The 26,468-nt window shown below is 35.8% G+C and overlaps 2 protein-coding genes across 6 annotated transcripts in view; one reads left to right on the top strand and one right to left on the bottom strand.

Moving 5' to 3' along the window:
- The window catches only part of LOC116303585 (small subunit processome component 20 homolog), a 31,289-nt gene extending 29,382 nt beyond the window's left edge, over window positions 1-1,907 (bottom strand). Inside the window, exons 1-2 of the mRNA XM_031713153.2 lie at window positions 1,297-1,907; window positions 362-668 (exon numbers count right to left, since the gene is read on the bottom strand). Coding sequence (XP_031569013.2) covers window positions 362-668; window positions 1,297-1,808 — 819 coding nt within the window. The 5' untranslated portion in view covers window positions 1,809-1,907. The remainder of the gene's footprint in view (window positions 1-361; window positions 669-1,296) is intronic.
- A 4,036-nt stretch (window positions 1,908-5,943) lies between these two features.
- LOC116303591 (QRFP-like peptide receptor) lies at window positions 5,944-24,500 on the top strand. 5 transcript variants are annotated; one of them, XM_031713163.2, is made up of 3 exons: window positions 5,944-6,129; window positions 17,556-17,624; window positions 21,806-24,500. In XM_031713163.2, the coding sequence occupies exon 3, from the start codon at window positions 21,854-21,856 to the stop codon at window positions 22,985-22,987; it is 1,134 nt and encodes a 377-aa protein (XP_031569023.2). In that variant the 5' UTR covers window positions 5,944-6,129; window positions 17,556-17,624; window positions 21,806-21,853; the 3' UTR covers window positions 22,988-24,500. The 5 variants fall into 5 exon arrangements, with proteins under 5 accessions (XP_031569023.2, XP_031569021.2, XP_031569019.2 ...); XM_031713161.2 differs by lacking the exon at window positions 5,944-6,129 and adding an exon at window positions 8,499-8,583; XM_031713159.2 differs by lacking the exon at window positions 5,944-6,129 and adding an exon at window positions 14,640-14,716.
- The last annotated feature ends 1,968 nt before the right edge of the window (window positions 24,501-26,468 follow it).

Raw genomic sequence — 26,468 nt, 5'->3', positions numbered from 1 at the left:
TCCCAAACATTAGTTTGACTGTGTATAACTGGCACTGACTCAAAGACCTAAAAGAATAAAAGACTAGTAACACAGGTATCCCAAATACATTAAAAGAAAAATAATTAGACACTGGCATCCCAAACATTAGTTTGACTGTGTATAACTGGCACTGACTCAAAGACCTAAGAGAATAAAAGACTAGTAACACAGGTATCCCAAATACATTAAAAGAAAAATAATTAGACACTGGCATCCCAAACATTCTTTTGATGTATATCACTGGCATTCAAGATCTGAAAGAAAGGAGGGCTACAGTAGTAACACAGGTATCCCAAACACAAACTTATAATTAGACACTGTTACATGATTAAGAACCTACCAGTTGCCATGGTAATGCTGTTTGTACATTAATACTGTTTTCGTTTTGTACTGGACCCAACTTTGATAGCATCAGAGGAAAGATTTTTTCTGTCTGCGAATGAAACTGTTTCTTTACTCCCTTCATCATTTCAAAGCACAGGAAACCCATGCCTTCAACCATGTCTTCATGCGTAGCTAAGAATCCATACAAGAAATCCAGTAGTTTACCGTGGTCTTTAACCTTTCTCATTAGAAATGCAAAACTTTCAGCAGCAAACTGTTGAATATAGGGCTTCTGGTGCGTGCTCAGTAGAGAAGAGTACAGCCTGCAAGAGAGGAATAGGTGAAAGAATTATAGCAGTTTCCTATATAATGAAAACTCAGCAGCTTCAAGCTGCATGATGAAATGTGTGTGTGTGTGTGTGTTGTTGTGTTTTTTTTGTTGTTGTTGTTTTGGTCAATCAGAAATAACCAGATGGCACCTCATATTGAGTTAGCCATGCCCTGACTTAGATCAGCCCAGAGATTGTTTCATGGTTGGATCTGTGAGTTAGCCATGCCCTGACTTAGATCAGCCCAGAGGTTGTTTCAGGGTTCAATCTGTAAGTTAGCCATGCCCTGACTTAGATCAGCCCAGAGGTTGTTTCTGGGTTAAATTTGTGAGTTAGCCATGTCCTGACTTAGATCAGCCCAGAGGTTGTTTCTGGGTTAAATTTGTGAGTTAGCCATGTCCTGACTTAGATCAGCCCAGAGGTTGTTTCTGGGCTAAATTTGTGAGTTAGCCATGTCCTGACTTAGAACAAACCAGAGGTTGTTACAGGTTATTGATAGAATTGAAGGTAACCCAAAAGATTCTATTCACTATCCCCAGTGTTAAAACAAATTCCATTTTCTGTCAGGACGGTTTGTTAACCATTTCCCCCACGGTATTCCTAGATGTGTAATAATACCTACTTAAACACATTCTCTATGTCCTTAACCATATATCTCCATAGGAACTTGAACAAGTATCCAAGAGCTGTGAATATCAGCTCAAGGATTTCACTATCCAATGTATATCTATTCAGCAAGGTAACAAAAACATTAAAGAAATCCTTGAAGTGTGGATAGAAGTCCGACTGCAAGTCTCGTGAAATCTGTACTACAACATCTAATAGCGGTTCCATCGCCAAGGAATTGCCCTCCTGAAGAAGATACTTTTGTAGTATCGCAATAACAGTTTGTTCATGGTGAACCAATTGAGCCAGTGTTTGAACTAATGGACTTATCTCCTTGCAAAACTCCTGGAATTGTACTGTACAGTTTAATTCTCGCCATTTGTTCAGCGCCTCGTTACAAAATGTCTCTGTTTCTTCTGGTTCTGAAGCACGTTTTTCCACACGATGTGAAATATCAAGCCTAATATTCGCAATACGCTCGGAAAATCCTTGAAATTTGAATGGATTTTTATCTTTCTCCTTTGCCATTTTGATATCTTACGTTAGTATAGAAGAAAAAGTACTAAATCAGTCCAAAAACGAATGTTCTTGGATAGTTATCGGCGCCATGTGGTTTTCCAAAACACGTCCGCCATCTTGAAATCACGAGTGGGAGAGAGACTGGCACTAATGGCGCTTAGCGCTGTGCAAAAATCTTCGCAACAGTTTTTCAAAACGAATCCCACATTGATCAGGAGTGAGTGTGCCTTTTAATGCATCAGCGTCAATTACGAAGTATTGAGTATGCTGGTCATAGCAAGGGGTTAATCATTTACGGTCTAGGGGCCTACTAACCTCTCCCTTAGGCTTCGGCCGAGCTTCCTGATCAGTCTGTAAATCTCCGGATAGCGGTGTCGGGGCCGAAATCTCCGGCGTAGCCGTAAATGCTTCGCGCTGCCATACGACGGTTCAGCACTCGATGTCTGGAAGTATGGTCCTAAATATTAAATGAAAATAACTTAGAACTACCAAATAAGTAATGGTTTTACGACAACAAACTGAAGTATCAACACGCAACTGACTTGTACGTCGTCATCCACGCCTGGCCCTCCCCCAAGGGATTGGTTACTTCAATTGGGCTTTTGGCGGAAAAACCTGTCAAAAGACCATGCACTAGCAATATATTATCGTGTATCAGTAAGAATGTACCTGAAATGGATTGGGTCAATGTATTAACGTATACGGGTCTGGAATAAGCCTTTTCATAGTTTAAGAATCGATTCCACTGCGCATGCGATTTTATCCCGAATTTCTCACCTTCTTTTGTTTAATTTAGAACAAAAGAAGGTCTAGACAAAAGAAGGTGAGAAATTCGGGATAAAATCGCATGCGCAGTGGAATCGATTCTTAAACTATGAAAAGGCTTATAAGAATCTTCCTAATAGGACGTACACGCATAGGAGTATATTTTTCAGGAACCATGATGGAATCAACTTTTTCACAACCATTGAAAGCAACTCTTATACTCCTAATTTACATCTAACCCATCAGTTTGTCCATTAAGTTTATTTTATCCAATATATTTATTTTTTAATATAAAATATATAGGTCCTTCAATGGATGTGAAAAAGTCACTCCCTCATCGTCTCATGCTTAGTTCACATCCAGTGAAAGGACCTTTGAAGTTCCTAATCACAAATTTTAAACCATGCTCATCAATTAAGTTTCTTTTGATCTGTTGTATTTATTTATCAGTCTTTGTTTGGCGTTGAGCAAAGACATATAAGCTATTGAAAGAAAAAGGTAATTTCAATCGGATATGAGTATCCCTCGTCCGTCATCGTCTTAGGTTTAGTTCACATCCAGTGAAAGGACTTTTGAACCTCCTAATCACTTCTTAAACCATATTCGTCTATTATGATTCATATTATCTATTTATTTTTTGTTTTGCGTTGACCAAAATATGTACGTTGTCGAATTTGTAAAAGGTCCTTTCAATGGATGTGAAATAGTCGCTCCTTCATGGTCTCATGCTTAGTTCACATCCAGTGAAAGGACCTTTGAAGTTCCTAATCAACTTTTAAACCATATACGTCTATTATGTTTCATATTATCTATTTTATTTGATTATTCTCTTAAATTTTTATTTTTATTTTTGTTGTTGACCAAAACACATAACTTTTCGATTATAAAAAAGGTCCTTTCAATGGATGTGAAAAAGTCGCTTCCTCATATGGTCTCATGCTTAGTTCACATCCAGTGAAAGGACCTTTGCACAGGAAAAAAAACCGGATTCCCAAATTGGGAATTTGTTGGGAATTTCCTTGAATTCCCAACGAATTCCCATCCAATTCCCAGAGAGAACGAAATTGGGAACGTGGCACTGATTCCCAATGTTAGTTTGTTGGGAATTTTGTTTTTCTATTGGGTATTAGAAGGAAATACCCAACAATAAATCCCAACGTTGGTTCGAATTGGGAATTCAAGGAAATTCCCAACAATTCCCAATTTGGGAATCCGGTTTTTTTCCTGTGTTGAACTTCCCAATCAACTCTTAAGGTATATTCGTTTATCAACTTTCTTTGTATCATTCAGATTATTATTTTTTTTTGCGTCGACCAAGATTAATGAAATAGCTTTTGGATTACGAAAAAGAAAGGTTTGAAGCTTTTAAAAAAATTCCTTTCCTTTTTTATCGTTAGATCAAAAGAACCTTAACCCTAAACAAATTTAAAAATATGCCTTTATTTGTGAAAGAGTAAAAAAGCCAGTCCCAGGCGTATATTTTAAAGTGACAATCTCCTGAGAAGGCTCCTTTCTAAGATGCATCAGAATTGAAGAAATATGGTTGGGCTTCCTGTGGTATTTCGGCCCTCGTCGCACCACAGGCACTCCATACTTAAATTCAATAGTCTATAACAAAAACATATGATTTAGATTTTTTGGGATCAGACATAAAAATCACTACTTACTTATTCTGTTTTCACTTAAATAGCATTGATACGGTGATACCGTATACAATATCCATCCCCTTGGGAAAAAATTAATCTTTGTTTAACCTTATGTTGCAGGGTATCTATGGTAACTGTACGACTGCTCTCTTTCTGTTTTAGCATGTGATCTTGCATGGAGCAAGTGGGGAAATTGATTTGTGAACGCTAGTTTTGATTTTTTGTTTAAATAAGATAAAAAGAAATGGCAAAATAAGTGGAATAAATTTACAGATTCTCACTATGTACCTCTAACAGGTTCCTTCTCATAAAAGCCATATCTTTTTATTGATTTCTAAAAATAACTACATCAAAGCAATTCTTTGAGTAATGTCAGACTTTTAACTTTGATCTTAACTTAAAATACCAAAGAAAAAAATTTGTTCGATCCGACAATCCATCTAGGAAAAGTCCAGTCCAAGGAGTTAATCCAGATCTAGATTTTCCACGATTTTGGATTTTAAGGCTTAAAATGCCAAATTATAAAAGAGCAAGTCAAATAGGTATCAATGGTGTAATTTGTTTTGGTTTTGTCGTACAAAAGTAATGGTTTTACGAGCATCAAAAGTATCAACCCGCAAGCCACTTGTACGCCTTTACTCACACCTTGCTGTGCGGTTCCTACACGTGGATATCCTAATAAGATTTTTTTGGTCTTAAGATGATATCTTTACCATCTATTATTTATTTATTGATAATTTCTAATTAACTAAAAAACTAAAATCACGGAAACTTTCACAGAAAGTTTTCTCAAAAAGTATTATGTGTAACTAAGTTTATATAATCATTTTATAATGAAATATTACGACCCTGCACTAAAACAGAAAGGAGTTTAAAAGGTATATCAATCATAAAAGTCTAAAACTTCGAATAGAAATTTCCCAGTTACATTTGATTTTGGCGATAAAATTGACTATAGAGCATTTGCACGTTACGTCATAGCCGCCATTTTGGTTGACGATGACAAAGCACTCCTCATTAGCTTCTCTTGTTAGATCAACTAATATGGCTGCTGTTTCATTGTTATTTATATCTCAAGGGATTTTGAATCAGATGGCTGCACTACTGTATAGTTTTAGAGAGTATGAATCGAATTAAGTACGACGATGAATAGAGCTCGGTCGTGCAGAGAGTTTCTGACCTTGACTGTTTTTTATTATAATTGAAACATTTTTGATTATAAATCGGTCGTATCAAGTCAAATTAATAAGGGACTATAGAGTCAGTGACGCAATATTGACATGAAAACAGGCGGATCAATGAATGGTTTTATTCAGATTACAATTTTTTTTTTAATTTTAAATTATTTTTTTTTCTGAACGAAATCACCCGCATTTTAAAAGTTATATTTAGAGCACATAATAGAATGTAAATCGATATTACTGATAAATCACGTAAACCACTATTTAAGTGGTTAGAGTTAATCAAAAGATTTTCATCTCCAGATTGCGCCTTGGAAATGATACACGATTCCTCTCACTGTACACGAGACTAGTTAATGGGATTATCATAAGGATTGGTCTACCAACTGAACAACCATGCTTTTAATTCAAATATAATTGTGTTTCTGACCTGAAGCCTTCCTGGCTGCAGGGCTAGTGAGAGCAGAGAGCAGAGAGTAGTTGATGTAGAATAGAGAGGTAATCGTACGTTCTGGACCAATGCGTTGCAATAAATAATGGCCAAAAAAGCTCCTGGCTGTCAGTCTGATGGCCAAAAATGTACCTCATATTAGGACGACACAGTTTGACCAGATGTTTTGATAAAGCTAGGAACATACATAAATGTTGAGTCAAATTTTACCATGGTTTAGTAGCAAATGAGGCCCGATCGACTATTAATACGGATCTCATATATGCCTGAATACTTCTACATCTGAGGTAAGGAAACTGAGCTAAGACCCATTCCATTCTATTATTACCCATTCATCGTGCATTCACTTTGAAGAACACACACACACATACACAGAACTCAAGATCTACCTATCTATATTTGGATTTTACATTTAAAGCAAGGGTTTTTAGTGCGCAAGGTTAAGGTGCGCAAGCCGAATTGTACATGTCGTAACTTCAACTCGTTTTTAGAATTCAAAGATTTCAGGTCAATCCCGGAATTTTTCAACATAAAGCAGTTTTTTTTTTTTTTCATCGAAGGGCTTGTTTCTTTAAGGTAGTCGTGCTGATGAACTGTAACCGATTTTAGAGCAGCCATTCGGTAATGAGAAATTCCGTCCAAAATCCAACGATTTGTATACATGTTCGCGAGGGTTTACGCCCGCTTCTTCAGTACATCGACCAACTTTGTTTATTTACTATACAATATATATATATATCAATGCTAATTATACTTCCCTTCAAGTGAAAATCAGTTATGCAACATTCATGGATGTACTAAGAGCTTTTAGTTTTTGAAAAAGTTTGGAGTCGCAAATTTCATTTCTTGATTCTCAATTCTGTCAGTTTGTGCGCGAGCCATAATGTAAACACAAGCGCGCGCACCTACTTCTCGCATTTAAAGTGCGTTAACGGTAATACAAGTACGGCAAATATTTGGCATCAATGCACGGGGTCAACTAGTTGAATTGGTTTATGATTTGACTAAAAAGAGGAAACCTTTTATCAATCTCCCACGACGAATTCCAGTAATAACTGCTCACCTAATCTGGTCTCAAAATTGACCACATCTCTGATATTGGTTAACCAATGTTCCTTCAATTCGTTTAGCCACATAAGTCTACTATATTCATAAACAAGTTGACAAGTTGCAAAATAGCGATAAATAAAACGAAAACACACGCTTTTCAATGTATTTTATACAAACCCAATAATGTCTGTCTCCGGTATTTATGGATGGTTGATTGCAAACCAGACAGCTCCCAGTCCTGCGTGGTTCCGGCTTATCAAAGTTTTTTTGGGGATTCCATTCATTGAACTTAAAACAACGATCTGAGTAAGTAGTTCAGTTCTTCGGACGGAAACCATGAGAAGCAAAAGCCGGTACAGGATATGAAGGTCACACTTGAAAAACACGAAAGGCCCAAGGGCGGATCGGGGGGGGGGGGGGGGGCAATGGGGGGTTGAAGCCCCATCCCCCCCTTCAGCAGGAAAAAAAAATACAAAACAAAACTGAAGAATTAGATGGGTTTTTTTTGTTGTTTTCCGTTGTGTTGACTAAAGAAACTCAATTACCCCCCCCCCCTAAAATTTTGGCTGGATCCGCCCTTGAGGCCACACAAAATAATCCGAGTCCCACTGCACTTTTAGATTAAACATAATGGCAAACAAGGAAGGTGCGCCCTTTTTATGCAACAAAGGGGTTTAACCAAGTAAATGTTAGCGCCCCCACCATTCCCTAAAACAAAAATAACCGATATAACTTACGACGGACGAACGCTGGATAAACTTAAATTCTCTTGGTATAAAACGGGATGTTTTTAATTAACTTTTTATTTTTTTGGCAGAAAAAGAACTTGCTAGAACTTTAAACAGCAAGAATAGCTAAAATCAAAATATTATGATGTGAAATTGTCCAGAATGGATGGCTGGAAAACAATTTTTGATCACCTGTTGATGGCAAAAACATCCATGTCACGCACAGACCCAAAAGAGAACCATGTTGTTTTAATTTTATTTTTTTCACTTATTCAAATTATCGTCTCAGATCTAGATCTTGTACCCAAATATACATTTGGGGGGGGGGGGGGGGGGGGGCTTTTTTCAATCAAAAAAACTACCAAATTTAGCCTTTTTGTTGTAAATCCGATAGACGGACTCGAAATCCTTTAATTCTACTTTAGAGTTGCTTGAGTCGTGGAAGCCGCATATTTTTTTCGTGGAGACAAAAGTCTTAAATCCTACGACTGCTCTGGATATAACATTTTTCATTCATATCAGATAATATCAAAATATAACCAAAAATACTGCCAAATAGATGGAGCTTTGGTTTAATTAAAATCGTACGTACGTTGTGCGGCTTTCAACAATGTCATGCAAATTTCTATCAAACTAAACAATTAGATTTTTGTCTGTCATTCTTTACATAGAAAGGCTCAATACATCAAGCTGTAGGTATAACGATCGTATATAGAATTTTAGAGTCACATGATTAAACACAGCAAATCAAATGCTTTGAGTTCAAAACAATTTTTTGCAACTGTTTGAAAATCTCGATGGGCGATCTTCAATAGAAGATACAATGAAATACTATGTTCACATTGTGATCCTTTGAGTTTAAACGTTAAACTATTCAACATTTCCTATTGCATTGGTATACGTTTTAGTCTGTAGGCGGAAGAATTGGTTACGTGAATATTGGACGTATATGAAAACTTGAAGGTCAGTGAAAACTTTGTTTTTTTTATCTACAAGGTTTGCTCGCACTGTATGTTTTGCCAGGATTCAAGATTGGAAGGCTTTGAGAACTTAAATCAACCTTTTAGAGCCCGTTAGGTAAGGAATAATAATTATTCCAGCTTCAGTTTATATAGCCGGAACAGTTTGAGTTGAGTTCATTTCAAAAACAAAAGAATATATATGTAGTTTTTGAATTTTCGGAAATGTTTCGCCCTGAAAGACACTCTCTTAAAAAGACAATTCACCAAACATATACCACCGGAATATCTCCAGAGCAACCGGCATATCAATGTGATCGTAACTCTATGACACTAGTATTTGAAGATATATTTTGTTTAGCTCTTTGCTAAGGTTCTAGAGAGTTCTATTTCAGCTAGTTTGTGTTGTTTTCGAGTGTACTTCGAGTGTACGACATCCGGCGGCGTACTACTCGTACATTATCTCAACTCCAAGCTTTACTAAGTACATCTGTATAATCCTACGTCGGTAAAAGGCAGAAAAACACATCTGCCTACACAAAGTTGTTTCTTCAAACAAACGCGCAAACTGTGACGGGGAACAACTCAACTTTAGTGAACGTTCCCAGATATCTTCATTTTAAATATCCCATTTTGCGTCATCAGTGCCAGATATCACAGATATAATCTGTAAGGTAATTTGACATATTCCACGGGTGCTGCGCTAAAAAGAGATTTGATTTTTTAATCAGTGTGTTTTGGAGATTACTCCTGAGATTGATAAAATATATCTGATATAAACCTGACAGCCGAAGCCTGAGTTAACTTTGAAAAGATTTCGAACTAAGAAATTTCAAAGTAATCCCGTAAAGTTGATGATTTTGTAAATATTTTTTCTTACTTTCTGAGGAAATCGAGTGCTTATGGAGGTACAGCCAATGCTATTAGTACAGCTTATCAGGATTTTCCGGCTAACAAATCACTACGTATTAAGTGTGTAAAGAAAGCCTTTTTTCACACCAAACCGGGAAAACGGAGCCTAGCTGTTTTTGAAATATCAATTTGCGCGGCATTTTATGTTCTATTTTCAGATTCTTGCGGATATACAAAAATAGGAAAAACTGAATGTCTCTTGTTGATGTTTTCCTGAGCTTAAAGAGAAATATATTTGAGACGCGCTTAATATATATATGTATAAAAAATTTCCCGTCGTTTTATAACAAATAAATGAATTAAAAAGTTGAATGGGAAATAAATGTCTGAGGCTGGATCGCGTGCAAAGCGCGACAAGGGCATTTATTAAGTACAGGAAGAAGAAAAAAAAAAAAAAAAAAAAAAAAAAAAAACCACAGGAAGGTTTTTTCAATCAAAATGAGGAGCACTAATATAATAATGAAAGTCGTAAGGCTTATATCAAGTCAAAGAATAAATAGCATAAATTTATATCTAGTTCACAAGAATACATATATCGTGGTTACTCTTCTTTAAAAGCGAATATTTCCAGTGCAAGGCTAGATCTAAGTTAATTTGCTAACACTAATCACACTAATAAAGCACTAACCTCTGGCCCAAAAGAAGTCATATAAAACTAAGACTTCCAAACAACAAAAACTTTCATTTCAACCACAACTGGGGAGAATATAAGAGATGATATGCAGTTTGAAAAACAACTAGATCTATTCGTCTTTGGCGAGATTTAAATAAAATAACTAAAATCCATGCATCCATCCATCCATCCATGCATCCCTCCCTCCCTCCCTCCCTCCATCCATTCATCCATCCATCCACCCATCTATTTCCCACCCACTTTTCACTTTTCACTATTCATTTCTCTTTTCATTTCTTGTTACTGTGTATTATTTTAGATAAGTTTACTGGTTCCATTTGGCAAGAGTTAATGCAAAGAAACTATACTGAATGATGCAAGAAAACCTTTGTTCTCCCTCACCCCCTCCCCTCTCAAATTTTCCCACGCAGCGGTTTAAAGTGGATTTAAATGGAGTTCAAGCTTAGGAAAGCGCTACTAAAGCCAACATTTATGATTGCTTGAATCAACTGTCACCATGCAGTTTCTCATCAAAAATATTTTTTCATTATAGAACTTCTCCAAATGCGAATATATAGCTATCTACCTGCTTCCTTCCTCCTGATCGGGTCCAAAATCGTATACAACCTCTTTTGTTTTCTCAAATTACACCGATAACTATGACGATCAATTCAGTATACTTGACTTCAGTACTATGAGGGCATATATTGCTCTGGCGGATTCTAAAGAAAAAGCGTAGATTCTGGGGATTTCCAAGGCGTGAATAAAATCATTATTATCGGATCGTGAAAGTTTACAAAACCTTTCAAATCATTTTCAAATCTGATTAAAGAGTAACGTGGAATGATTTGGTAATGCGATTATTGCCTTTGGGCGGTTGGAGCTGATATGAATAAACATCCAAAATCCATCCAAGGAAAAATGAAGTTTGGTCTCAATTGCGAAGCATCAAGCATCAACTCATTGCGATTCATATATTATTTAATTATTATTGATACCCTGAAACAACCTTTGTGCTGATCTAAATCAGGGCCCGGCTAACTCACAAATTGAAGCCTGAAACAACCTCTGGGCTGATCTAAATCAGGGCACGGCTAACTCACAAATTGAAGCCTGAAACAACCTCTGGACTGATCTAAGGCAGAGCATGGCTAACTAACAGATTTTAAACACTGAAACAACCTCTTGGCAGATCGTGCTGAGAAAAACCCTCGAATAAAGGGAGAGATCCAATACATACATGTGATGGTCAAACTAAGACTCGTATCTATTAATTAGTAAAAAGCTCACATATTCAGTTCCCCTCTCGTTCACTGATTACCTCTGCATTCCTTACTAATGACTGGAAATGATTAAATGTTGATATTCATGCAGGATTGCACCGACTGGTTTGATCCTTCTAGAAAAAAAGACAGACTTTTCCATCTAGGTGCATGATTCAATCTTTTCTCTGGGACTTTCTTGAATAAGAAAGAGAAGTTCAGTAGCAACGAATTGAGAATAAAAGTCACACAAGAGAAATGACAATCAAGACATCGATGTTCAAGATAAAGGTTTTCAATCAAGAAAGAAAAAATAGTAATCTTTTGGATCAGTATTAAGGTTCTTATGTCTTACGAATGATAACATTATGGATTTTATGCCGCCATCTGGTTCACCGTGTGAAAAAAAATTTCCTTGCTTCATCTAATTCTACTCCTTTCACTGGCACCAAAAGTTATTAAGTTAAACTGGGTTTGCCTAGCTTCTATATCATGCGAGTATTTAAATGAACTGACTTTATTTCGTGAGGGTAACACAAGTTATAATTCAAACAATCATACTAATAACCCAGTGGTCCTCAAATTTAATTTTACAAGCATCAAACTATCTGAAACTTCTGTTGTACAACATAAAGGACAGTCATGCATGAGAACAGAGTTTTGCGGGCATAAAAGGTTGCATTGCGTTTGTAGATAATTTTCTAAACCCGTTTAGTCAAAACACTTTAAAACATGTTCATGTTTTACACTCTGAGCGAACGAGGCATAAATTTACGAAAAATTGGTTTAAATCACATGATTTTACTGACATCACGTAAGATGTGTTTGGGTCACGCGTGACATCATTACATGTCACGTGTCGGTATTGTCCGGAAAACCCACAGTACGGAGATGAAGTGCCGTAAAGGCGCCGTATCCAAGTATTCTCATTGGACGAGCAGTGAGCAGTTGTGATTGTGCTGTGATTGGTTGAATTGATGTCGTATTGTTTCCGCGCCGCGCCGTGTCGTGCCTTTTTATAAAATCTGCTCTGACGCCCACATGGTGATCAATTCACAGCAAAACAATACCCAACTATAAAAAAGGCGGCTTATAACCTTTCAAATCTTTGTTTCTGATTAACGTATATATATTTAATACCATAATTCTTGGCTATTTATTCTCTGATATGCTATTTATATATCGGATAAAGCAAAAATACCTTACAAAAAAAGGGCAATACTTACCCTCCTACGTGCCAGTACGTCACAGCCGTTAAGTAAGAAAAGTATGTCTAATAACTAAGAATATTCTGGAGAATTCTTTTCTAGAAAAATCGAAATACTTCTTGAAAAACAAATTTTCCTCGCTAACTCAGCTACCAATCTTAGCTATTAATCTTGGTACGTACGTGTAATTAGGCTTATTGCATATTATTCTAACTTCCTTTAGCACAGCAACATTTATCAACGTATTTACTAATCTAATAAACTTTCTCGGAAATTCGCGCTAAGACTAGAATTGAAAATATGTGCTCAAAGACTCGTGCCGTACAAGTCCCTGCGCATGCGCAAATGAATCTTCAAATCTTGAGTTTCTACCTAATAGCCTTGAGTAGGTTTCTAGAAAGTCGATTAATGCGATCGAGAACATAATTCCTTGGGAAATGCACCGTTACCTAGCTTAATGCTCATTCGAATTGACTCTGCATGTTTTTATGGATCAAAGGACGACTATATGAGATACGATTAGCAAGATAAGATGTGCTCTCATGATTTAAATGAGAATAGCCTACCAAAAAATGTTGGACTTTCTAAGTTAGAAACTTATTCCGATAAAATAATAGTGTTTTTGATGCGAGTACTGCAAATCTTTTTTGTCCTTAATTTTCATCTCTAATAACCTAAGCTGGTTTTTAAAAAAAAAAGAAAGTTAAGCATAAGCTATGATATTAATTAAATCTCTTGGACCTAATTCCCACACGTTAGGGACCTGCGACGAACGTATATTGAAAATGTGTGGAGCTAATTCCCAGGATATTCGGTATTTAACTTTAAGTTTAGAATAGTTTCTGTATATTCTTTTTCTAAGAAGCAATTTAGCGTATTTGGATGGAGACCATTTGGCTGTCCTTTGGCATTTCTCGGTAATCAACTTGATTTGATTTAATTCAAAATGATTTAGAGCAAATCTGTAGGTAAATGGGGACCGGAGGGCTAGGAAAGCATTACATTTTATTAGGTAAGTGTGAATTCATCATTAATTGAGAAACCAAAATGTACGACTGCTATTAAGACTACACTATATATTTTCAAATGCAATTCTAGAGACAAGATTTTCAATGTTTGATCATTTAGGAAGAAAGAGTCAATCGAAACTTTCTGAAAATCTTTCATCTTATAAATGAAATAAATAGAAAATAACATTTAGTTCAGATATGATAAACACGACAATATTAAAAAGAATATACACAGCGAAACGCTAGCGCTATTTCACGATATTCAAAAATCAAAAATACAAAAAAAAAAGGCTTAAAATTTATACAATCAAAACTACACAACTAAAGAATCCTCTTCATGATATATGAGAATGTGTGTGATTAGATGGAGGGCAGTTTTTTACCCACCCTGTTGACCAAGTATACTTTTATTCCTTGTAATCTATTCCTTATCGGCCGCTTTTTCTGCCGGCCAGTTCAAAGTCTGTAAGTTTTGTCTTAAATTGTATTATTGGTTTTCTAAAGCAATGTGATAAAGAACCACTTCCCCTTGGAACTTAAAGAACAACAAAAGCTTCATTTGGAATAAAAGCTATGAAAATTGTTTCTTATTTTAAAATATTATGCTTTTAAGGTTTTCATTTGAGGCCATGTTTGTTGATACAAGTTGTCGAAAGACCAAGATCTATTCGGTCTTAAATCTCATATTAAATGTTTCATTTTGACGAATAAGAATTAAAAGCTGTTGAGGTGAACAAGATATATTTTTTACAAAAACTACTTGTTATTCTTTGGGTAAATATACACAAAACATGGAAAACTATCAAAAATGACACATAAAAACCCTGTTTATGCCTTCAGAACGGATTAAAATGCCTCTCGACCAACCAGAATCGAGTAAATAAATAATTGCATTTAGAGGCTTTCGGCGGGATTTTGTGGGAGCGTCGCCGGAAGACAGACGACCAATCAGAATTCAAGGTTAGAAATACTTTTAACCAATAAGACGTGACCTACGAAAAAGAAAAAAAGCCAAAGATCATAGCAAGTGAATTTAATTTCACATGAGATCTATCGTGTGGACACATTGATTCCAAACCATCTTTGAGGGAGAAAATCTAAAGCGAACATACTGAAGTCAATATATACTAAGGTGAGTTCTGTGTTCATTTGCGAATCATATTCTTTAGTGCCAAAATTGAATGTACAGAAGGTAAGGCGAATAGTAAAGCTTTCTAGATCTGATAAGGAGATGGTTCTTAGTAAGCTGAGCGCTAGTTTCAAAGAATCATTGGATCATCTCAATTCATGTTTTTTTAATGTGTGCTTTCAACTCCATTAAATAAGCACCTTTATTCTTGGTCAGTTCAAGAATTTTATTTTCCATCAGACCAACCCCAAGTTCATTGTGCTGTTCGATTTGTCCATTAGAATCCTCCCTGATAAAACCTCTCTATCTCTAAGTAGTTTTCCAGTTACTCTACTCAAAGGTAATAGTTCTAATCATGAAACAAGAGAGAATGACAGTGTGTGTTTTAATGAGAGAAAGATCGACTGGGTCAGTACCCAGTAAGCAAGGTTCTTTTCTTAATACATCAAATCAAAGCAAAAAGTCTAATTATAGGTATTATTTTGGGAGTTTGTTTTGTAGACGCGGATGATTCGGCTCGGATCTATTTATCTTTCCTCCAGTTTCATTCTAATTCTACTCCCTTTTTCTTTAACGATATCGGATTTCTTGGATAAGATTTGCCTTTGTCGATATTACTTCCTTCTGCATTAACGCATTCTCTCTGATTTATAGTCACTCATCAGTATGGCGATGTCGCGAAGCGTGCCGGCTCTCAACACTTTATCCTTTTGTGTTTTCATTCTTTCAGTTTGTCCCTTTATTTTATTCCGTGATCTGGCCTTTCTCCATTTCCGGAATCTGTCTCACTCAGTATCATAAGAAGCTGATTCAATTACAATGAAATATCTTTGACTCTAGTGTATCATTTTCGACTTAGACTGCCGTATACCAATTTATGGCATTTCAACGCATTCAAATTAAAATCCAACCTGTTTTTCGGCGTGGTTTTCAATCATTAAATCATTGATAACATTTTAAGGAACCTCAAAGTAAATAACATACTTCTATTCAAAAACCCACACAAGACCTCAGACAGCTCATTAAAGTAATACAGGTTATAATGAAATAACATTTCGCGGTCGATCTCTAAACCTGTTTTTAGGGCTTCGAACTAACACTAAAGTAAGTATTTATTTCCTAGATTTAAAGAAAATATTCAAAACAATTGATTTAATTTATGATTCATTTCTTTTTACGTGTTACGCGGGCTGTAAAGTGCATATCATTCTATCGTTCACTAATTTTTATTCATTTTTAACTTCATTTGTTGTATCACAAAAATTGGAGAAAAAACACCAAACTTGCTTTTCAGTATACGGAATTTTGTGCTCTGTATTTTTGCCGTCTACGATGAATATATATTGTTTCTAAGTCAATCACTTCCTTGTTGGTTGTAAGGGATTTCATTTTAAATCTTATAAAAAACAAATTTCGTACCAAAATGTGTTTGTGTTTACTATTGCAACAACCTGCCCGACTTTAATGTGGAACCGACTTACTTTACTTAAAAAATACAAAATATCTCTTTTCATCAATGATATTTTTTCTTATGCTGTTCAAAATATTCCCACGTTTAATTTGACTAGAACTCAAATCTCCTTCAATTTTCCCAGATGTTTTCAACTGGCCGAGGATTATTTTTATTACCACAGACCCGTCAAAAGTATTCTCCATTTGCTTTCATTAAAATCATATTCCAAAAAAGAATTGAGAGCACACTCTTTATCGCCGATCAATTTATTTACAATGGGTTTTAAGTCTTTTGTTATTGATATTGAACTTTCTCTAAAACACTCAGAATGCATGACTATATAGAATACAAGCTTAGAATAAGTGAACTGCTAGAGCAGTACATCATTCTTTAATAATACAATAATATAAACAAACCTGCTTGCTGAGCTATAAAGTAAACTAAAAAAATATAATCTTCGGCGACAAAATGAAAAGCAAACAACCATTCAAGACAAAACGAAAAATCCAATAAAGCTACTTTTGAATTTTGTCTGGAAATGTAGTTCACCAAGGACGGACGTATATAGTAATAACGTACAGCAAATCGTCACTTATGCTTCTCTAACACAAATCACTTTGAATGGTATTTTAAAAAATAGTCTATATTTTCATATTCTGTGAAATTAATACTTTTGCTCTTAACAACAAAAATTGACATTTGCAGTCTCATTAGTTACATATCGCTCATTACAAACCTCTTAGGTTTATATATCTTTTCAAACATCTAGAAAACGTTGCTTGAACATAAATATTACCAATCTTGGCTTTAAAAACGAGGTCTTATTGCATGGCTGAAATAACGATTAGGACATTAGAAGTCTCCTCGATGAAGTTCTTGGAATTTATCTTTATTAAAGTCAATTTTTAAAACTCTACAAACACCGGAAAAAATCAAGTGCTTGTGCACACACATATCGTACCATTTCCTGAATAAAAATGTCCATGTATTTTAATATTATTAATCTACTTTACAATCGGTTTTCCATTGCAAGCAAAAGAAGAGTGACGATTTTTTGACGGCTTGGCTTTCATTCAGCTTTGAATGTAATGCTCGTTGCCAGGCGACCAGATGTAAGAGTGATGACTTGAAAGCTGATGTCAGGCTTTTTTGGTGTGATTTTTTTTTGAACGTGATAGAGAACGCTTGGTACTTTAGATCAACTTTAAAACTTCATTCTGAAGCTTACAACATCCAAAATCAGCCGTCAACAACACCCTATACCGCATTCTAGGTTGAAAAAAGACTCGAGCAATTTTGATTTCATGGATTCTTTATCTTTTCAGGATTTTCTCAAAGATTTCAGTTAATTCTTAACTTTTATCGTTTTTTTAATGTTTTGTCTTGCAGGGTTCATGAGCAAAGAAGGAACAGAAACAGGAATCTAATTATATATTGATTTTGGCCGTAAAATTACGTGTAAGTATTTGTTAAGACTCTTTCTTTCTTTCTTTTAACCTTTGTAGTGGAGCGTAATGATTTGAACTGCTCAGCAAAATTTTAGTGAGTTCCAGAAATATCAATACTGGAAACGATGCATTAATTCATGTTTTTTTTTTTCAAATTAAATCTTGCACTATTATCATATATTCTTTCCTTTTGCTTTCTTATATTACGTATCAAAATAACCATATACGAATATATATTTGCAAAAGAAATAGACCCTTTATACATGAAAACCGTTCCAAGTATACTCTAAAATAAATAAATAAAATCCCTCAAATAAAAAAAAGAGAGAAGTTCTCCGAATATCATAATAAAACAAGCTTGTTGTCAAAACCGATCTATCAGTTCCTAGTTTTGTTCAAGTATAAAAAGTTCATACATAAAAAAAAAGGCTTATTGGAAGTTTTAGATCACAGCTTCAAATCAGTTTGAACCAAGAATGATCGCTGGTATGCACGGTCTAAAAGTACGACTGGAATTATTTTGCTTATCGTCCAAAACTGGTTTTCGTCACGATGCCGTGGAGCAAGATATTTGATGGATGTAAATGGCCGTTTTTTTGGATATGCAAAAGTTGAGAATTACCGCCGCTCGAAAAGCATTCAATCTGACGAACGTTTCCTTCTTTTTATCTTAACATCTTCGTTGTCGCCTATCAATTCATATTTTACTAGCTTCGAATCGATTGTCGATTGATTGTACAGAACAGATCAAAATGACAGTTATATCTAGGTAACTGAGAGAGACAAGATAGCAAGGAATGAATAACACTCAATGATTTGTTTGACTTACAACGAAGTAAAACATTATCGATCTCTACCTTGCACAATAAAGATTCAGGAATACTAACGCTAACCTTGTACCCCAATATACCGAGTTTAGAGAAACTAGAAAGAAAGGAAAAAAAAAGAAAAGAAAAAAAGAAAAAAAGAAAAGAAAAAAAAAAAAAAGAAAAAAGAAAAAAGAAAAAGAAAAGAAAAAAATTCAAATCAAAAAAGAAGAAAAAGAGAAATGTTTAAAAAAATGGAAGGAAGGAAGGAAGGGATACAAGAGGGAATAAGTGAACACGTTGATAAAGATCAATAGACAGGAACGGAAATCCTTTCTCAAGTATTGCCCAATGTCAACCGCTCAATCTGACTTTCTTGCGCCTGAAGCAGTCGCTTAGTCTGTATAATACCATCAGTATACCAGCACACTTATCTAAACTAGAATAAAACTAAAAGGTCAGAATATACAACATGTGGATATTCATAGAAAATGGTTAAAAGTAATCTTCAATATATATATAAAAAAATTAGTATATATCGTAAGTTTTTTAACAGTAGTGAAGATAGATATATTTTCGTGCAGTCAACGTCCTTGGATGTGCGCTTTGATGCCGTAGAAGCTTCGCAGCTTAGTCTCAGTCACCTAAATTTCAAAAAAAAGTTGTCGGTCGGAGTTCTGAAAAGGGCGATCTGAGACTAAATATTTGTGCTTTATGTCTTCTGGCTCAAATACGAGAAAAACCATTTCTAACTCAAAGTTATGCTTCATATATATTCCAATCTAAAAGGAACTACGTTGAATATATTACATTTTGCAGCGTTGCTACTCCGTCAGCCAGATTTCCGATCTCCCACCGACAGCGTTTATTCAAATAGGTATATTATATATTTTTTGTCTGCAGTCGTTGAAACTTCTATTCAAAATTTCTAGAAAACTGTAGATTTGCATATTTTTCTGGTTGAAGTACGAATACGAACTTCAGAAGTCTTTCTTCAAACACAATCAAACTCTCTTGCGCTCTGAGAGAGGAGGCAAAAAAGTGGAACTTTGTTTTCACTGAATACAATATTATATGTATTGTAAAGTATATTTTTGAATGTTTTTTTTGGGAAGTAGCCAGTAAGATTGGAAAAATAGGAATTCTTTTCGCAAACGCTTAAAACCCAACTTCTGTTTTGACTTGACTATGTTATTAGCAGAGTCTTTATTTCTAACAACATTAATTACGCCAAACAGTAGTACGAGATAATACTAAATACTGATGATCCGTCAATTGTAGGACACAAACTATAGCATAGATATACTCTATTCCTATAATTTGTTTTAGCTCGGGGGTCGGTTGGAGCACTTTTCTCATAAGTTATTTACGGCGTTAAATAATGAATATACGAGCGGAATATGAAGTGTGGAAAAAACTAGTTGCCGCAGTAAAAAAAGTACACACTTTTAGGGAAAAAAAACACATACAAGTTTATTAAAACTACATTAGGTAGAATACTGGTTTTTATACATTGAAATTGCAATGTTTATGTCAGCACTTCGAGGGTATCCATCTCCGGGCCAGATTGAAAGCAAGTGAAAACTTCCCACAGAAATCGTTTCTCTTCTACGTAACTATTCCGGCGCAAAGTGTACTTCTGTCATCCATGAAATACCAGCCGGCCTTCAATCCAATTAGTTTAATTTAAAAGGCAGAAATCTAAAGTAAAGGAAATATATCTATTATAGTATATTAAGATGATGTCGTTATTTCAGGTGATAATCAATTCAAAAATGAATTGAGCTTTTTTTAAGCTAAGCTTTAATGATTTTGGCACTTCTTCATGGTTGGCGTAAGTGCGCCACGATTTATACGCTTTTCAACCTAGAGTGTTTTAATGAATTTATATTCCCGCGGTACGCTAAGATTATTTATTGTCTATTTCATTAATGGGCGGGGAAAATTCATGGGATTTTCTGTCGCGGAAAATGTCATAGGATTTTTTCTTATTCAGGTGACTAAGAATATTTCTAAATCTTTATCTATAACATTGCACTACAATATCAAGTCATTTATTACGAAATGTTGGTCGAAACGTAATAGCAAAAATCTCCAAAAGATTTGACATCTCCTAATAAAAATCCTATTTGAAACTAAAGAATCGTTCTTTAACGTCAATCACGTCATTATTATAAACTTGAGCTTATTTTTTTCTTTGAATAGAATTATAAATATTTTTGTAATAAACGTGCTTAAGTCAAAGAATCTGGTAAGATATTGCAGCTTAGTAATTATCAATATAGCGTCAATGAGTAAAAACCAAGGTTATTAAGACTAAAGTCTGTACAAATTCATATTAGAAGCCCATATTCAATAGAATTTCTACGGTAATGTTAACATCGTTACGAAAGGTAGCTCTCCCATGAAGTCTGGCTTAGAAATCGCCTCCTAAACGCACGTCATATATATCATGCCTCTTTTATTCTTGGTACTTGTTATTGATTTTCATCGTTGATATAAATGCCCAGTCCATTAGTTAAAAAAGCTGAGTTATTGCTCTTCAGGTATGCTAAATTTGACCTCGTTTTTGACGTTCATCAATTTTGTTGCTCTGTTTTTTTTTGTTGAATCGCTCGTGTCGATAGTGTAAGATATCGCATAGAAGATGTTTTAGTAATGACAGTAGCGCTATTAATAGGGTATTACTGAGTAGAAGAGAAGAAAAGGCGAAAAAAAAGCTAGAAAGCTTGGAAATGGAATGAATTTTTGGCTATTAATTTCACGCTACAAGAATAATCCGGTTTGGATCATTAGCATCAAATTCGATGGGAGATTCATATGTATATTAGCATTCGGAATTTGTCGAGTTGGCAATGCAATGCATTTTGGGGCTGTTTTAGAGACGAAAATAGACGCCATCTTGAAAAACGAAAATAGACGCCATCTTGGGATAAAAGGAAATAGAAGCCATCTTGGGGAAAAAAAATAGACGCCATCTTGGAAACCCCTAAAACCGCCCCACAATGCACTGCAATGCCAACTCGACCCAGTCGCTTCCTCAACCTCGGAATGGCAAATACGATTGGTATTCATATCTGCCTTGCGCATGCCCGAACAGACGCCTTGTATAACTTTTTTCCTTCAATGTTGACCTCATGTTTGTTCCTGGAATAGAGGCTTTGCATCGTGCCGGCTCCGTTCCCATAACACAGCTTGGGCTGCCTGTGGTTAGATGGCAGAACAATAAAATCCCTTTGCTCTTGGGAATTGAATTCTTTCTTATGTAAAACGATTGTATTGTTTCTGTCATCTAACATGGCTGCCGTCACGTGATGTTGCAAAGGCTCTAGATCTATTTCAAAATGAAATTCTAATATTCAAACCACTGTACTTATATTCGTAGGTACGTGGAAAAAAAGAACCCCGTCAAAAGGTCTTGTATCGTCGTGCCATGGACAATACAAACAACACGACTGCTGAAGCAATGTGTACCGATCCTCCCATCAACGCGACCGCTGAATGGGTTAAGGCAGTAACATACATAATCCTTGCCATCACAGCCTTGATCGGCAATATCATTGTGATCCGAGTCTTCACGACAAGCCAACGAATGAGAACCGAAGTGAATCTTTTGATCGTAAACGTCGCGGTCGCGGATTTACTGATCGCAGTGATAAACATGCCGATGATGGTGAGGTACTTTGTGCGGGCCGCCAATCACCTTCCTACAATCTGGTTTGGTGGAATTTTTGGAGAATTTCTTTGCAAAATTGTGAGCTTTGTAAGTGGTGTTTCCCAGAACTGTTGCATACTATCCATGACAGCTATTGCATTTAACAGATACTTTGCTATCATGTTTCCGCTGAAAAGCCCTCTAAATGCTACCAAGACCAAGGTTCTTATTGCCTTTATATGGCTGTGTTCGTGTGCAATATGTTCTCCTGTGCTCTATGCAATGCGGATACTTGAAGTGGAAGGCCAGTACCACTGCATCGAAAAATGGCAATGGGACGAGCCGTTAGACAGCAAGAACAATGTAGACGCCCCTAAGTATTACACCCTTGCTCTTTTCATTTTAATGTACGTAATTCCCCTTGTTCTTATCACTTATCTCTACTCGTGTGTTATTCACAAAGTATGGATACGACACGTACCAGGAAATGTCACAGTGGCCAATCAGAGACTCGAGGACGTTGCTAAGAGACGCGTGCTTAAGATGTTGATTACAGTGGTGGTAGCCTTTGCACTTTGTTGGCTTCCATTCCACATCTACCTCATGATGGTCAACTTCAAGTACGGTATTCATAGCTGTGAAATATCACCATTGATGCTATTTCTTGGGCTTCTGTTGGGACATTCAAACAGTGCTATCAATCCCTGGATCTATTTTGTGTTTAATAAAGATTATCGTCGTAATATCAAAGACTTATGTTCGTCCCCGTGTAATAGTCAAACATACAAGACCGTCAGACTCTACTCACATACAACGCGATGCAGCACCATCAAGTCTACGAATGGACAGACTAGTGGAGGAAAGGATATTGAGCTCCAAGAACTCAAAAACAACATCGATTCAAGCTCTTAAAAACAACTTCTTATATATAGGTGGCTTTTGTGATTGACAGATCAAGCATCCAATCAGCATTCGTCTATCTGCGCCATCTTGAAAAGTAACCAAGCCTTGGTATGAAACCGAGGATGGAAATAGATAGAATACATTCAACGTCAACGAGAAAAAAAGAAAACATTCTCGCTCCAATTTCATGCCATAAGTTGAACAACATTCTCGAGTTTTGACGCAACATATAAAATGAAATAGAAGAAGTACGTACTGCTAATTGAATCTCATTACCTGCCTATTATGACAGGAAAACACTGCCCGTCATGTGCTATCAACCAGAGAGTATTCTATTGCTTGGTATCAATCAGCTGAATGAATCTCATTACCTGCCTACAATGACAGGCAAACACTGCCCGTCATGTGTTATCAACCAGAGAATATTCTATTGCTTGGTATAAATCAACTGAATGAATCTCATGAATCTCATTACCAGCGTATAATGAAATTCAAACACTGCCCGTCATGTACTATTAGTTATATTAACCAAATATTATTCTATCGCGTGGTATCTAACTCATAACACTCGAGGGATCAAACACGCAGTCAGAAATGGAAAAAAAAAATCATTATTCCCATAATAAGAGTCTATTGATGACTTTGATATATTCAGGGGGTATTCTATTTAACCTTAAGTTCCGATAAGCACCAACGAACATAGGTAAACTGCTTAGAGCTGCTAACACACTAAAATACGTATCGCATACATCGAATCGATATATGGTGACCAATTTGAGCAACTATTCTTCGATTGCACGTTACGTCAAAGCGGCCATGTTGGTGCCATTTAACAAAAGATTTCTTATTAGCATCCATTGTTAACGGCACCACAATGGCCGCCATGCTTTTGTCTTTTAACTCTCTTGGGAATGCTTGCAACCCATCAATTGTTTAGGACTGACTAGCCTCGTGTCCAAGTCTAAACATAAAAGTATTTTCACATGTATATTAGTATGAGAGGCAAGTCAGTCCAGAAAAATAGTTCTTCAATTTGGTCGCCATATTTCGATTCGATTCGAAAGCATCAAAAGTGATTATCAACTTCTTCTTCTTCAAAAAAAAAAGCTGGTATAAAATTATAATGGGAAGTGTATAAGAGGCAACCAGGCTTAAAGCTTCACAATAGTCCCCTTCACAGTTCCCTGCGCCATCTTGAAAGGTAGCCGAGCCTTTGCATCGAAGCGAGACGAACGGTGAGCTTGCAATGATAGAGACCTTTTTTTAACACCTTGGACAATTATTCACATGTCTCTATCATTGCAAGCTCACCGTTCGTCTCGCTTCGATGCAGAGGCACGGCTACCTTTCAAGATGGCGCCGGTAACTGTGAAAGGTACTATTGAGCTTTTTTTCATTCCTACAAGCATAGTAAGCTAAACTTATATAGTAACTTATCCTGACGTTAGCATTACGTAGCATTTGCTTTAGTATTTAAAGCTTTAATAACCTAAGTATCAGGCCTTGGCGGAGTGCCTAGAGAGGGAGGGGGAGGGGTTGGGGGCCTGGGGATAGGGGGAGGGGAGGAAAGGAAGAGGTAGGAAGCTTTAAAGTTTGACGTCATAGGCAAAAATAATTTTTCGTCTCTTGACGGAAGATTTGTTGGTAGAAAGTACAGCGTGGACACCACACTGGACTACATGGTTAACTTCATAAAAGCGGTCCCAATTAGTGAACTAGTTTTTCTTGCTTTAAAAAGCTTTTCATTGAATACAGAAATGTTAGTCTACTATGTGATCGCCAACCTTAATTAACCAATCAAAGACCATGAAAATACACAACAGCCAATCAGTAGGGCTTGAATTCGAAAACCATTTCAGTGTCTCGACACGTGACTTCAGCTCATGTAAAATCAGGTGCAAGCTTAGTGTAATGAAACTGGTGCAGAATTGAAATGCATTCACTATTATACTTATGTGATAAATTATAAATTAATAAAGAAAATAAATATCATTAGAGAGGCAGAAATCAATGTTATATATTACTATAGCTTTAGATTAACATTAATGATGAAGGTCGGTTTCTAAAATGATTCAGCTAATAAATCGATAAAATCAGTATTTTAAAAATGATAGAAGAATTTTAAGATATTAAAGCGCCAAACACAAAATATAATATTTGTAGTGCTATCTTGATGTTCATTCTCAGATACTTTGAAATCCTTTTGAAATATCAGATTAAAAAGAGATAAAACAAGGAAATGAGAAAGAAAGAAAGAAAGAAAGAAGGAAGGAAGGAAGGCATGCAGGTAGGCAGGCAGGAAGGAGGAAGAAAGGAAGGAAGGAAGGAAGGAAGGAAGGAAGGAAGGAAGGCAGTCAGGCAGGAAGGAAGGAAGAAAGGAGGAAGGAAGGAAGGAAGGAAGGAAGGAAGGAAGGGAGGGAGGAAGGGAGGGAGGAAGGAAGGAAGGCATTAGGAAGGAAGGCAGGCAGGAAGGAAGGAAGGAAGGAAGGAAGGAAGGAAGGAAGGAAGGAAAGACAGACAGACAGACAAAAACACAAGAACTGAGAAAGAAAGAAGCAAACAAAAAAAAAAAAAAACAAACGAAAAAAAAAAAAAAAAAGGAAAAAAACAAACTAAGATAAGAAAGGAAGGAAGGAAGGAAAGACAGACAGACGGACAAAAACACAAGTACTGAGAAAGAAAGAAGCAAACAAAAAAACAAACGAACGAACGAAAAAAAAAAAAAAAAAAAGGAAAAAAACAAACTAAGATAAGAAAGGAAGGAAGGAAGGAAAGACAGACAGACAGACAAAAACACAAGTACTGAGAAAGAAAGAAGCAAACAAAAAAACAAACGAACGAACGAAAAAAAAAAAAAAAGGAAAAAAAAGGAAAAAAACAAACTAAGATAAAACAACCAAAACAAAGAATATTCGACTTTTTTTTTTCAATTTCTGGACAAAGAACTGATAATAAACCAATTCCCTTCCTAGTACGTGTTGGACTCCCACAACCAATAATAATATCCAGAACAAAGCGTCGGTACAACAATTGTACCCCCCGCCAAAACTGATTAGATCATGATAGTCATAATCGTTTCTGGGACTTACCAAGGCCATGGCCCTCAAATCATCATTCCCTTTATGAATTTAGCTTTCGTTAAAATAGACTCATCGAAGAGACTGAACGCATTTCATATATGAGCGAACTAAAAAGGTTCGTAAGCGAGTGAAAATTATTTTCGCTCATTAAAATAAGCGCCAAAGATTAGTAAAGTACAAAAGTTCATGCAAATAAAGTTGACAAAAAGTCTTCCTAGCCTCAGTAATATATATATCTCTGGTTTGGTTTAAAGAGTTTTGAAGTCCAAATTTAAACTATCGGGATATTTTCTTCAAAATATATACGAGGTCGAAACGTCGTAACTTTTTGTCACTAGTTTTTTTGTAAAGATTCTATTTTTAAAGCTAGCCACATAAAAGGTTGATATTATCTCCATCTCGGACAGTGG

This window comes from Actinia tenebrosa, unplaced genomic scaffold (assembly GCF_029948245.1).
Source record: "Actinia tenebrosa isolate PJP-AT-01 unplaced genomic scaffold, QUT_ActTen_1.0 PGA_scaffold16__25_contigs__length_10494907, whole genome shotgun sequence".
Lineage (NCBI taxonomy): Eukaryota > Metazoa > Cnidaria > Anthozoa > Actiniaria > Actiniidae > Actinia > Actinia tenebrosa.
This window is presented reverse-complemented; position numbering and strand designations above follow the sequence as displayed.

Coding starts and splice junctions, on each gene's coding strand:
- LOC116303591 (XM_031713163.2), top strand. CDS start 21,854: ATGGACAATACAAACAACACGACTGCTGAAGCAATGTGTACCGATCCT.